Here is a 14,895-nt window from a genome sequence, read left to right as displayed (position 1 = left end):
TGGTGAGCTGACCATCTAAAACATTCTCGGTGAGGGCCTGCTGGTGAGCTGACCATCTAAAACATTATGGGTGAGGGCCTGCTGGTGAGCTGACCATCTAAAACATTATGGGTAAGGGCCTGCTGGTGAGCTGACCATCTAAAACATTATGGGCGAGGGCCTGCTGGTGAGCTGACCATCTAAAACATTATGGGTGAGGGCCTGCTGGTGAGCTGACCATCTAAAACATTATGGGTGAGGGCCTGCTGGTGAGCTGACCATCTAAAACATTATGGGTGAGGGCCTGCTGGTGAGCTGACCATCTGAAAAATTATATGAGAAGGCATATACGTGATGGACGAGGAGGAGGAGGATGAGAAAAAGAAGATTCAACCATATACCCTTTTTTGTGGCGGAAGGGGTGCATGGGAATACAGAGTATTCAGTACATTCTAAACACATTTAAAGTGCCTTTATGTTCAGTTGTGGCTTTCCTCTGGTGGAGTGGAGAAGTCAGGGGCAATCCAGGCCTTGTTCATTTTTATAAGAGTCAACCTGTCAGCATTTTCAGTTGACAGCCAGATACGCTTATCTGTTATAATGCCACCAGCAGCACTAAATACCCGCTTAGACAAAACGCTGGTGGCAGGGCAGGCCAGCACCTCCAAGGCGTAGAACGCCAGTTCGTGCCACGTGTCCAGCTTGGACACCCAGTAGTTGTAAGGCACTGAGGGATCACTGAGGGCGCTGACACGGTCTGCTACGTACTCCTTTACCATCTTCCAAAACGTTTCCCTCCTTGTGACACCAGGACGTGCATCATGTTGAGGGTGCTGGCGGGGTGTCAAAAAACTGTCCCAGGCCTTGGAGAGTGTTTCCCTGCCTTTGCTGGAAGTGCTGTGTGTTCCCCTTGTCTCCCCACCTCGGTTGCCCAAGGAAGTATGGACTCTGCTGCCAGCGCTGTCAGATGGAAATTTTTGCAGCAATCTGTCAACAAGGAACTTCTTGTATAGCACCATTTTGCTCATCCTCTCCACGGGAGAAATGAGAGATGAGAAGTTCTCTTTGTAGCAGGGGTCCAGAAGGGTGAACACCCAGTAATCCCTGTTATCTAAAATGCGTATAACACGGGGGTCACGGGAAAGGTAGCGTAACATGAGGTCAGCCATGTGTGCCAGAGAACCAGTGGGCAAGACTTCGCTGTCGTCATCAGGAGGATGACTGTCCATCTCCTCATCCTCTCCCTCCTCTTCTGTCTACACACGCTGAACAGATGGAATTAAAGTTCTATGGCTACTACCCTCTGTAGCGGAGGCAACCATCCCCTGCTCCTCCTCCTCCTCCAATACGCGCTGAGAAGACAAACTGAGGGTGTTCTGGCTATCACCCAGGGTCATGTCTTCCCCCATTTCCAACTCTTCCCCACGAACAGCGTCGGCCTTAATTGTGAGCAGCGAGCGTTTGAGTAGACACAGAAGTGGGATGGTTACACTGACAATAGCGTTATCGCCGTTCACCATCTGTGTCGATTCCTCAAAGTTTCTTAACACCTCACAGAGGTCAGACATCCATGCCCACTCCTCGCTTGTGAAGAGCGGAAGCTGACTGGAAAGGCGACGACCGTGCTGAAGCTGGTATTCCATTACTGCCCTTTGCTGATCACAAAGCCTGGCCAACATGTGTAACGTGGAGTTCCAGTGCGTGCTCACGTCGCACAACAGCCGGTGAGCTGGCAATTTCAAGCGCTGCTGCAGCGCCAACAGACCGGCTGAAGCTGTTGATGACTTGCGGAAATGTGCACACACGCGGCGCACCTTCGCCAGTAGCTCGGGCAAATTGGGGTAGGTTTTCAGAAACCACTGAACCACTAAGTTAAAGATCTTCACCCAACATAGGGGAGGAGGAGGCAGTGGTGTGACCCGCGGAGCAGATTGTGGACCCAGGCATTCCTCCCACTTATTGCGGTGCTTGGCTGCCATGTGGCGGATCATGCTGGTGGTGGTGAGGTTTCTAATGTTCACACCTCGGCTCATTTTGGTGTGGCACAGGTTGCAAACTACTATTCTTTTGTCATCTGCACTTTCCACAAAAAAAGCACCATACCGCGGAACACCTACCCCTTGGCAAGGGAGATTTCCGCAAGGGGGTGCTCCATGGAACACTTGCGGGCCTATTTGGTGTGGCCCGCCTTCACCCTGTTGCCACCCCACTGTCTCTTCCAGCCTGTTGCGGTGCTGCAGATCGCTCCCCCTCGGAACTGCTGTCCTCGCTCGCGTTTCCGCCTTCCCATGTTGGGTCAGTGACCTCATCGTCCACCAAGTCCTCTTCAACTTCCTCACTCTGATCATCCTCCTCATTTGCTGACCCCAACACAACTTCAGTGATTGATAACGGTATATCATCCTCTTCATCAACCTCTGCAGACAGTAATTGTGGTTGACCTAATGGCAACTGTGTCTCGTCATCATCCACCTCCTTAAACACATCATCTTGTGAGTGTGAAGGCTCTAGAGGTTGAAAATCAGGGCACAAGATCTCATGTCCCTCTTCAAGAGTGCTTGGGGAGAGGGCCAAATTAAGTGATGGGGGTGAAAATAGCTCTTCGGAACATCCGAGTACCGGATCGCTTGTTTGGCCAGACTCTACATGGTGGGAGGAAGGATGATCAGGCTGAGGATTGTGTTGTTGACCAGACTGTTGGCTACTGAGACTGGACTTGGTGGAAGACAGGGTGGTGCTTAACCCAGTGGAAGCATTATCTGCTGCAATCCAACCGACCACCTGGTCGCACTGGTCTGACTTCAAGAGTCTTGCGACACCCTGCAAACTGGGACATGAAGCTAGGTATCGTGGGTGACTGTTTTCCTTGTGCTCTGGCAGCAGGCACAGTTGCAACGCGCTCTGAGCCACGGCCTCTGCGTGAACCATCAGAATCATGTCCACTTCCCCGTCCCTTAATACTCGCCTTCTTCATATTGACACTGGATGTCACTGATATTTGGATTAAATATAGGCGTCACACACGGCCTAGATATCAGTGCTGATTTGCTTCTCACTGGTCACAGCAAGCAGAGTTTGTATAATACAGAAACTGACTGTAACTGCAATTTGGATTAAATATAGGCGTCACACACGGCCTAGATATCAGTGCTGATTTGCTTCTCACTGATCACAGCAAGCAGAGTTTGTATAATACAGAAACTGACTGTGTAACTGCAACTTCGATTAAATATAGGCGTCACACACGGCCTAGATATCGGTGCTGATTTGCATCTCACTGGTCACAGCAAGCAGAGTTTGTATAATACAGAAACTGACTGTGTAACTGCAATTTGGATTAAATATAGGCGTCACACACGGCCTAGATATCAGTGCTGATTTGCTTCTCACTGGTCACAGCAAGCAGCGTTTGTAGAATGCAGAAAATGAATGTCACCCTGACACAAAAAAAGAATTCCCCCAAAATAAATTTTGCTGCCACCTCTAACAATAGTCCTTAAAAGGACTTTTGGGTCTCTGAAAGGTTTGAGATCAAATGCGCTCTACACTCGCTCTGTCCCTTCCTAACAGCAGCTCTCCCTGACTTGCAATGAGCCGAACCCCCGTGACCGGGTGCTATATAGCACCCTATGACGTGTTCCGGCCAGCCAATCACTGTAATGCCAGTAGAAAACATGTCTAATGGCATTACAGTGATGGCAATACTTACCAGCATGTTTATTGGCTGCTTAGAAGACGCCAAACGTCCGGGGAGGAGACTCGAGCATGGCGCTCGAGCACATGTGGTACTCGGCCGAGCATGCTCGATCATCACTAATAGGGATGAGGCATGTCTATCTACTACTATATTGTACATAAGATTTAATTTTCATCTTAGAATGATATTGTCTCTGTTGGCTGCATAGCTTGTGTAATAACCGATATGCAAACCGAACAGTATACATACTCCTGATATAGTTCACAGTGTCAATGCATTGCATATTATCAGGGCATAGGAATAATGACTGCTACAAAGACACATAAACCTACAAACAGGAAGCCAAATGCCCACAATATGTCTATCACAAAATATATACTATCTTATTAAATGTTACACCTACAAAAAAGACAAAAATGGTAATACAAAGCACTGGGAGAAGATGGGGGTTGGTCCAATCCAGGAAGCAGGAGACCATCATGGGTAATATCCCTAAAAGCCCCCATACACATTAGTGTGTTGTTAGCCAAACCTGTCGAACGGCTGGTTTGGTTGAGATTCTAATGTGTACGCGGAGCTGTAGGGCAAAGTGAATATTTTTGCCTGGTCCGTTTTGTTCTTCCAGGAGATAAGCTGCCAACAAAAGTGTCTGGTGGCGGCTTTCTCCTCTCCCTGTATTGACAACACATACACGTTGGGCCAAACCAAACGTGTATGTTTATGGGGGAGTAGGGAGAGGGAGCTGTTGGCTGAACGATCATTCAGCCAACAGTTATTGAATTAGTTACTTGACCCTTTTACTAGTGGTACACAACCACTGTGATGATTTAGCTATTGGGTTAAAATGTTTGGCTGTAATATCTCAGTGCACATGCATGTACTTTAGATTGTGCCATTATCTATATACCCTCTATGTCTATTGTACCAACTCGGGTCATTTAGCTCTCCAGGATCGCCGTCTTCTCAGCTTAGATGGTTGACACACCTCAAGAAGCCACTCCAACACTGCAGATTTGGGTGCAAACTGGCCTTGACTAGCTTTTTTGTCACTTTTACAGCAGTCCAAACATAAACCCATAAACATAAATCCTCGGCCGTCTGGCCACTAACTACACAGCAGTTTCCCTCTCTACCGGGATCTGGGTCTACTATCCAGCTCCCCAAAACACAACACAGTGCTTACCCGACCCAGGGTAAGAGGGTCCTGGCTCCCACAGGCCTTGGCTAAGCCTGTTTCTTCTCCAGACAGGGAGCCCTGATTGAGGACCCCAGCCCACCTTTACCTGAGCTCCTCAGCTGGCTGCTGGCTGCTAATTACCTCTCATTAACAGCCTGGCCGATACACCCATTCGGTTAACGTATACAAAAACGTATACGTTAAACGGATGCTTCAGACTGATGCCATAAATTGGCATCTGTTCACCATTGTAAAAAAAAAAAAAAAGTATACGTTTTTTTTTCCCCCCGGACCGTGCAAGATACAAGAACGTATACATCAAACGGAGGCATAAACCGTGATGTGAACCCACCCTTATAACTAATCCAATTTTGATGTAGGGTCTGCCCTGCCGTTTTATATTATGAGTATCTATAACTATTCTTCTTGATATTGTACAGATTGATATAATTATCTCCTGCTGGTAATGTCACATTCAGTTTTGTATTGTAATTTTTTATTTTTCTGTATGAGTGACATTTAATAAAGACTGTACATATTTTGTACTAGACATCTTGTGTGTGTGTATAAGGTTTATATGCCTAGTTTGTGTGTATATTGTATTATAGTGTATGTCGTTTGGTTACATTATACTTATGAAAAAAACTTTAACATCCCAAAGAATGTTGTAACTGGGAAGCCAATGAAGCTGTCCAACAATCACTTCTTGAGCAACGTGACGGAGGGCAGAGATGACCACGATGAAACCCAGTCTAGTGTGGGTAAGTCTTATAACATGCAGGTTTGCCCTGACTATTGTCACTGTATCTATTTCTGATCCCGCCATGCTTGACCTATGGGAAATACTGAAGATATGAATTGTACTTCCATGGGAAATATTGGTCTGCTCAGCAGCTCTTGAATGTGACACTTGAAAAGCTACAGAAATAACCATATTCAGATGTATACAACAGATTTCGAGACTATAAAAAGCTCCCCCATATGTCAGGCCCCTCTGGCTCTCCGCACCGCTCCTGGTCCCCACACCGCCGCTGCTGCTTCTTCTCTCCCGTCCAGTGTCGGGGGGGGAAGCAGCCAATGACAGACAGGGACGAGGCTCCCTAGCATCGCAGGTGACGCTAGGGAGACTCGTCCCAGTCCCCGCCTGCCATTGGCTGCTCTCCCCAACACAGGATTTTTTCATCTGCTCATGGGAAGAAGCTGCAGCGGCGATGCGGGAACCAGGAGCGGCGCGGGAAGCCAGGTAAGTATATTTAATGTGAGGGGCCCAGCATATTGGGGGGCTTTTTATAGTCTCAGATAACATCTTTAACAATGTTTGCACCAAATCTGCTGTGAAAATACCATTAACCGCTAGTGGGCTCAGAAGCTGAGACGGCTCCATACATGGCAGGTGCCATCAGTGTTATACAGATAAGCTGTAACTGCTGCATCTGAGCAGTAAGAGGGAGGGTGCCAAGCAGTTGTCATGTCAGGCCGCTATGGTTAGGACTTCTATTACACCTTGCTTCTAAACTGGATTTAATAGGATGATGGTAAAATGCCAATACAATGCAGTTCAAAAGTATTGCAGTTTATTGTACAAGTGATCAAACGATTGCATGTTGAACAAATAAAATGTTGAAATAAGGGTTTAAAAGTTTTTGAAACCATAAAAAAAACCGAATATTAAAAATGAAGAACAAAAATTCTGGTTTATATAAAATAAAAAGTTGACATTCATACACAGGCCCATTTTTCATTCTTTTTTTTAGCGCGTGCATCTTTGAAAGCCATAACTTTTTCTTCTTATTTTAGTATTTTTTGTTTTTATTTCCAGGGGGGGAAAAAATTGAAAAATTGTGTTTTCCCATTTTTTCCCCCCATTTTCTTCTGTTAATAGCACAATGTGCAACTATTTTTATTTATTTATTATGTCTTCTTTCCCTAATGGTCACTTTAATATATGGGCAGAAGGTGGCACTTTTCAATGATAAAGGGGTTTTCCAATGCCCAGGCCCTTTGTATACATTATGCTTGCCTGCTTCCCGCAACCCGCGTCGCTCCGGATCCCTGCATTGCCGCTGCTGCGTCACCCGCGATGCTAGGGAGGCTTGTCCCCGTTGGAGCCTGCTATTGGCTGCTATTGATGCAGCGGTGGCCGCGCAGGGACCTGGAGCAGGTAAGTATAATGTGTCCGAGGGGCCCGGTCACTGGGGGGGTCGTTATAGGGGTTGGGTAACCCCTTTTTGCTTACAGAGATGAAAACTAAATTTAAAACTGTCGTTTTGCCTTTCATTTATGCACTTCACATTTTATTTTTAAAGAGCATCTGTCAGCAGATTTGTACCTATAAAACTGGCTGACCTATTACGTGCGCTTGGCAGCTGAAGGTATCTGTGTTCGTCGCATGTTCATATGTGCCCACTTAGCTGAACAAAATGAAGATTTTATTATATGCAAATGAGCCTCTAGGAGCAACGGGGGCGTTATCATTACACCTAGAGACTTGGATGTCTCGACAACTGCCACACTCTCTGCACTTTGACTGACAGGGCCAGGCAATGAAAACATCATCATGCCTGGCCCTGTCAATACAAGTGGAGCGGGTGCGGCAGTTGTCGAGACAGCAAAGCCTCTAGGTGTAATGTCAACGCCCCCGTTGCTCCGACAGGCTCATTTGTATATATAAAAAAAATCATTTTTCTCAGCAATGCGGGCACATATGAACATGGGACGAACACGGATGCCTTCAGCTGCACATGTAACAGATCAGCCAGTTTTCATAGGCACAAATCTGCTGACAGATGCCCTTTAATTTTGACCTTCAAATACCAGTATAGGTGATGATAAATATATGATAAAAAAAGGAAAATTAAAAGATAAAGGGCTTGGAGTCGAAAATGAAATTTCAAATGAAAGTATTTTATTTTTAATTATGGCATAAAGTTTGCACACATGGGTTGAAAATGAAATGGCAAATAGGTATTTGCATGTCAATTTTATGTTCTTAATTTTCATTTTGGCTGCTTTTACTTTAAGAAGTAGACCTAAATAATAGTAAATATTAATACTTACAGAGTCTTGGGAATTGATGGAATAGCATAATTTACACAATACAATGGGTGCACACAAATCAAGGAAACCTGCTAACAATGTGTTTATTGACTCAGGAGTTTGTGCCTTTCACATGACATTGTTTTTCTTGCAGGGCAAATATTGACTTGAGCATTGTGCTAGATAAAACTGTTCTCAATGCCACGGATAATACCAGAATTAAAGGGGCTATCCAGTTGTTTTTTTTAATATCCCTCAGGCAGTGGTAACTTACTTGCTCCATTTTGGCTCTGTGGCTCTTTTTAGTCCCGTCTGTCAGCCTCCGCACGCATAGGGTCATGTGCACACTGCAAACCAATGACTTGCCACAGCGGTCATGTGTCCCCAAGCGGCATGTCAAGTTGTTTGAAGACGCGGCACTGCTGAGAGGCACACGTGATCCTGTCCATGTGAAAGTAGACAAGATGGGGATTGGAAGGCCAGTGAAGACGGTCTGGAGCCATGAAGCTGGAATGGAGTATTGCGGACAAGATAAGTATAGAGTTCTTCACAGTTACCCCTAGCTGGGAGGAAATGTAAAAAAAAAAAAAAAGAACTGGGAAACCACCTTAGGATGTTCTAAAGCTGATGTGCAGTTCTTAAAGGGGTTGTCCAACTTTCACAAAGTGATGGCCTATGCTCAGGATAGGCCATCACTAACTGATTGGGGGAGAGGGGGGTCTGACACCCTGCAGCCTCCGCTGTTCTGCTGTAGCACTGGCACTATACAGCTCTATCAACTGTGCAGTGCTGCTGCCATTGACTTCAATGGGAGCAGTGCAATAGGAATAAGCTCCCTCCGCTACACAGTTGACGTTGCTGTGTAGTGATGGCACCGACTTCCTCTCTCTGGGGTAGCAATAGATGAGCAGTTTCTGTCAAATACTCATTTCACCTATTTAATCAGCACAGAAGGGTGAAACTATTTAGATGAAAAATGACAAAATGATGTTCACGGGTAGACATTCTCTTTAGGAGTTGCATTCTTTTAAGGCTAAACCGTTTTTCCTCTATCTAAAATTAAAGGGGTTGTCCCATGAACAATAGTCTACAGTTTTCAAACCAGCACCTGCATCTGAATACTTTTGTACATCCCCTTTTTGCTAATTATTATTCTGTGACTTATTGTCCATCACATTTTTAGGAACAGAAATTTGCATGACTAGTGATCCGTGCCTGCGACTGCCACCAGAATGTAAAATAATGCACCATTGTATAATACTTGTGTCTCCCCTGCAGCGAGTGAGGATGGGCTGAGTGCCAGAAGCAACAATGGAAAAGCAAAAAGGTCCAAGAGAAAGAACCGAAAACCTCTCCAGAAGGAAGACCGTCTCCCGGTACGTATATGACAGAACCCAGGAACTCGAGAGGAATGAAATGCATCTACAATAAGCAATTCTTTTAACAAGTTTTAAAAAACTCCATAGTACTTGTTTGGTCGAAGGCAGATTCATCATTTGGGCACTTGGGCACTGTCCAAAGGTTTGGGACATTAAAGGGGAACACACCTCTCTACCTAGACACGACACCATATACCTTTATGGGAATCCGGAGCTCTTTTTTTCTTATATAGAGCTCAGATTTCTCACCTTCTTGCCCTACAGATAAAATGCTGGCTGTCTGAAGCCACCACTAGGGGGAGCTAGTACCTTACCGATTTCTATTAATATTAAGTTCCATGGGGCTGTATGACGTATAGCAGAGGATTTGGAGACCGCGCTCTGACCTCATTATAAAGATGTATGGTGCAGTTTCTGGGACCACAAGAAACTTTCAAAAATGGTAGACATTGATATAATTAATTTCTACCAATCTATTATCTAAAACAATTCATATACACTGCTCAAAAAAATAAAGGGAACACTTAAACAACACAATGTAACTCCAAGTCAATCACACTTCTGTGAAATCAAACTGTCCACTTAGGAAGCAACACTGAGTGACAATCAATTTCACATGCTGTTGTGCAAATGGGATAGACAACAGGTGGAAATTATAGGCAATTAGCAAGACACCCCCAATAAAGGAGTGGTTCTGCAGGTGGTGACCTGACCACTTCTCAGTTCCTATGCTTCCTGGCTGATGTTTTGGTCACTTTTGAATGCTGGTGGTGCTTTCACTCTAGTGATAGCATGAGACGGAGTCTACAACCCACACAAGTGGCTCAGGTAGTACAGCTTATCCAGGATGGCACATCAATGCGAGCTGTGGCAAGAAGGTTTGCTGTGTCTGTCAGCGTAGTGTCCATAGCATGGAGGCGCTACCAGGAGACAGGCCAGTACATCAGGAGACGTGGAGGAGGCCATAGGAAGGCAACAACCCAGTAGCAGGACCGCTACCTCTGCCTTTGTGCAAGGAGGAACAGGAGGAGCACTGCCAGAGCCCTGCAAAATGACCTCCAGCAGGCCACAAATGTGCATGTGTCTGCTCAAACGGTCAGAAACAGACTCCATGAGGGTGATATGAGGGCCCGACGTCCACAGGTGGGGGTTGGGCTTACAGCCCAACACCGTGCAGGACGTTTGGCATTTGCCAGAAAACACCAAGATTGGCAAATTCGCCACTGGCGCCCTGTGCTCTTCACAGATGAAAGCAGGTTCACACTGAGCACATGTGACAGACGTGACAGAGTTTGGAGACGCCGTGGAGAACGTTCTGCTGCCTGCAACATCCTCCAGCATGACCGGTTTGGCATTGGGTCAGTAATGGTGTTGGGTGGCATTTCTTTGGAGGGCCGCACAGCCCTCCATGTGCTCGCCAGAGGTAGCCTGACTGCCATTAGGTACCAAGATGAGATCCTCAGACCCCTTGTGAGACCATATGCTGGTGCGGTTGGCCCTGGGTTCCTCCTAATGCAAGACAATGCTAGACCTCATGTGGCTGGAGTGTGTCAGCAGTTCCTGCAAGACAAAGGCATTGATGCTATGGACTGGCCCGCCTGTTCCCCAGACCTGAATCCAATTGAGCACATCTGGGACATCATGTCTCGCTCTATCCACCAACGTCACGTTGCACCACAGACTGTCCAGGAGTTGGCAGATGCTTTAGTCCAGGTCTGGGAGGAGATCCCTCAGGAGACCGTCCGCCACCTCATCAGGAGCATGCACAGGCGTTGTAGGGAGGTCATACAGGCACGTGGAGGCCACACACACTACTGAGCCTCATTTTGACTTGTTTTAAGGACATTACATCAAAGTTGGATCAGCCTGTAGTGTGTTTTTCCACTTTAATTTTGAGGGTGACTCCAAATCCAGACCTCCATGGGTTAAAAAATTTGATTTCCATTTTTTTTTTTTGTGTGATTTTGTTGTCAGCACATTCAACTATGTAAAGAACAAAGTATTTCAGAAGAATATTTAATGAATTCTGATCTAGGATGTGTTATTTTTGTGTTCCCTTTATTTTTTTGAGCAGTGTATATAAAACAACTAGCATGTGGTCAGTGACACAGTGAAGTTACCCGCATAATGCAAGCCGGACACTTCTTTCCCATCTGGAGATATATCATAGGACTCAGTAAGGAAAATAACATAAGAGTCAATGGCAAGATGTCTACGGTACCACATATAGCCATAGATTACAGATACTGCAGTAGAGCATGGACTATTACATAATGTTGATGAAGTAATTGTATTATACTGATGTAATAGTTGCTGCAGCTTAGGCTACTTTCACACTCGCGTTTGGTGCGGATCCGTCATGGATCTGCACAGACAGATCCGTTCAGATAATACAACGGTCTGCATCCGTTCAGAATGGATCCGTTTGTATTATCTTTAACATAGCCAAGACGGATCCATCTTGAACACCATTGGAAGTCAATGGAGGACGGATCCGTTTTCTATTGTGCCAGATAAAACTGATCCGTCCCCATTGACTTACATTGTGTGCCAGGACGTATCCGTTTGGCTCAGTTTCGTCAGACGGACACCAAAATGCAGGCAGCGTTTTGGTGTCCGCCTACAAAGCGAAATGGAGACGGAACGGAGGCAAACTGATGCATTCTGAGCAGATCCTTTTCCATTCAGAATGCATTAGGGCAAAACTGATCCGTTTTGGACCGCTTGTGAGAGCCCTGAACAGATCTCAGAAACGGAAAGCCAGAACGCGAGTGTGAAAGTAGCCTTACAATGTAGGCAGTAACAGAGCAGTTTTATAGATTTTAACATCATATAAATTATTTTTTTCTTTTCAACACATAAATATATGTCACAGCCTGAAGATCGCAAACTTCTCAAGGAAGTTGGCCCAAAAGGAGAAGGGAAGATTTCTATGGTGGAGGAGCTCTTGGATGAGGTACACAGCAGGAAAAGATAACATATAAAGCTGGAAATACACATTATGGACCAGATTTACTAAACCTCTACATTGTGTAAATTTAGACAGGCTGTCTAGACCTGCACCAGATTTATCGGTAAAGGGATAGACACTTTTGTTGAGCTCTATACCAACTATTTTTTGGCTTACTTTGAGACTGAATTTTATGCCAGAATTGTGATGCAATTTTGGTGCAAATCAGTGCCTCTTAGGCCCCTTTCACACGGGCGAGTATTCCGCGCGGATGCGATGCGTGAGTTGAACGCATTGCACCCGCACTGAATACCGACCCTTTCATTTCTATGGGGCTGTTCACATGAGCGGTGATTTTCATGCATCACTTGTGCGTTGCGTGAAAATCGCAGCATGCTCTATATTCTGCGTTTTTCACGCAACGCATGCCCCATAGAAGTGAATGGGGTTGCGTGAAAATCGCAAGCATCCGCAAGCAAGTGCGGATGTGGTGCGATTTTCACGCACGGTTGCTAGGAGACGTTCGGGATGGAGACCCGATCATTATTATTTTCCCTTATAACATGGTTATAAGGGAAAATAATAGCATTCTGAATACAGAATGCATAGTACAATAGCGCTGGAGGGGTTAAAAAAATAATAATAATAATTTAACTCACCTTAATCCACTTGCTGGCGCTGCCGGCATCTCGTCTGTCTCCTTCTTTGCTTAACAGGACCTGTGGTGAGCATTCATTCCAGGACCTGTGGTGACGTCACTCCGGTCATCACATGATCCATCACATGATCTTTTACCATGGTGATGGGTCATGTGATGGATCATGTGATGACCGGAGTGACGTCACCACAGGTCCTGGAATGAATGCTCACCACAGGTCCTGTTTAGCAAAGAAGGAGACAGACGAGATGCCGGCAGCGCCAGCAAGTGGATTAAGGTGAGTTAAATTATTTTTTATTTTTTTTTAACCCCTCCAGCGCTATTGTACTATGCATTCTGTATTCAGAATGCTATTATTTCCCCTTATAACCATGTTATAAGGGAAAATAATACAATCTACAGAACACCGATCCCAAGCCCGAACTTCTGTGAAGAAGTTCGGGTTCGGGTACCAAACATGCGTGATTTTTCTCACGCGAGTGCAAAACGCATTACAATGTTTTGCACTCGCGCGGAAAAATCGCGGGTGTTCCCGTAACACACCCGCACCTTTTCCCGCAACGCCCGTCTGAAAGAGGCCTTAGAGCACGTCCCTTTCACAGAATGTCTCGCCTCCTTTTGAGCAAGTCAGAAAAAAGTTTTGAAACCCTAACTGCCACAAAAGTGTGCCAATTTATGCCACTTACCACATTAATAAATCTGACCCACAGCCATCTTCCAATTTCTTTTACCAACATCTCTCCTTATCAGTTTTTCGAAATCTGTGTATTTCACAAAATGAGTTCAAACATTTGTGGTATTTTGTCATAAATGTCTGATTGGTGGAAAGTGGAAATTTGACCAATAATGTTGAGAGTTAGGCCTCACGCACATGCCTGTATCCAATTGTCTGTCCACAAAAAACTGTATACTTAAAAAAACGGATAGCTTCTATGTGCATAGTTTTTTTTCACTCCTGTTATTGTCATCCACAAAAATAAGACCCGCAGTGAGTTTCTCAGATGGGGCTCATGAAGCTGTGAAAACGTGTGTGTGAATAGCCCCATGTTTATGTCATATCTGCACTTGGATGTGTCTAAAGAGAGAAAAGCCCCCCAATTCACTTAAAATACATTTTTAATGCACAAAACATTGGGGCCCATTTATTTAGACCAGCGTTTTAGACAAATAAGCCCCTGCTCTGGGCCTCTACATTCACCGCCGATTCTAAGGGTACATGCACATGTTCAGGATTCATGTGCGGAGAATCCACACTGAAATCCGCAGGTGTTCGCAGGCAAATCTGTGCGGTCAATCCGCATTAATTGGTGCGGATTTGCATACGGATTTGCGTGCGGATTTGGTGCGGATTTTCCGCATGCGGATTTCACTAAGTGAATGAAGAAAATCCGGTCAGGAAAAAAAAAATTAATTGACATGTCGCGGATTTTAAAATCCGCACCGCAGGTCAAAATCCGCGCGGAAAAAATCCGCATCGTGTGCATTGAGAATTTCAAATTCTCATAGAATACAATGGACATGACCTACGGTGCGGATTTTCCGCGCGGAAAATCCGCACGCAATCCTGATCGTGTGCAGGGGGCCTAAATGTAAGCCGGCTTCCTTGCTGTCCTAAATTTAGACCATTTTCTACACCTAAAATAGGCGTAGGACCTGCCGGGAGGCCCGTCTCATTTACCATTTTCTATTCCTGGTTTAGGTGTAGAAAATGGTCTAAATGTAAGATGGCTCGGGAGCGGTCTTACATTTAGAACTGGTGGAGGATCCACCAAAGTTATGAAGAGGCCTGCGCCTCTTCATAACTTCGGCGGAACCGCCACCAGCTTAGGGATTTATTAAGACCAGCATCTAAAATGCCGGTCTTAATAAATGTGCCCAACTGTGATAAAAAAAAAAAATTGAAAAGATTTGTTAAATCTTTAACTTATGTATAAAATTGCTATCAGTTAATAGGTCTTTATTCTTTGTGCACATCCAGAGCTGTAATCAGAATTCTGCAGGATTCATCCTATCACAGTG

General features: G+C 45.3%; 1 protein-coding gene across 2 annotated transcripts in view; it reads left to right on the top strand.

The window, feature by feature from the left end:
• Positions 1–14,895, top strand: part of DZANK1 (double zinc ribbon and ankyrin repeat domains 1) — a 56,548-nt gene that overhangs the window by 36,360 nt on the left and 5,293 nt on the right. For both annotated transcript variants that reach the window (XM_040429674.1, XM_040429672.1), the window contains exons 16-18: positions 5,515–5,614; positions 9,168–9,265; positions 12,144–12,224. In XM_040429674.1, the coding sequence (XP_040285608.1) occupies positions 5,515–5,614; positions 9,168–9,265; positions 12,144–12,224 (279 nt within the window). The remainder of the gene's footprint in view (positions 1–5,514; positions 5,615–9,167; positions 9,266–12,143; positions 12,225–14,895) is intronic.

This window comes from Bufo bufo, chromosome 4, assembly GCF_905171765.1.
Source record: "Bufo bufo chromosome 4, aBufBuf1.1, whole genome shotgun sequence".
Taxonomy (NCBI): domain Eukaryota; kingdom Metazoa; phylum Chordata; class Amphibia; order Anura; family Bufonidae; genus Bufo; species Bufo bufo.
This window is presented reverse-complemented; position numbering and strand designations above follow the sequence as displayed.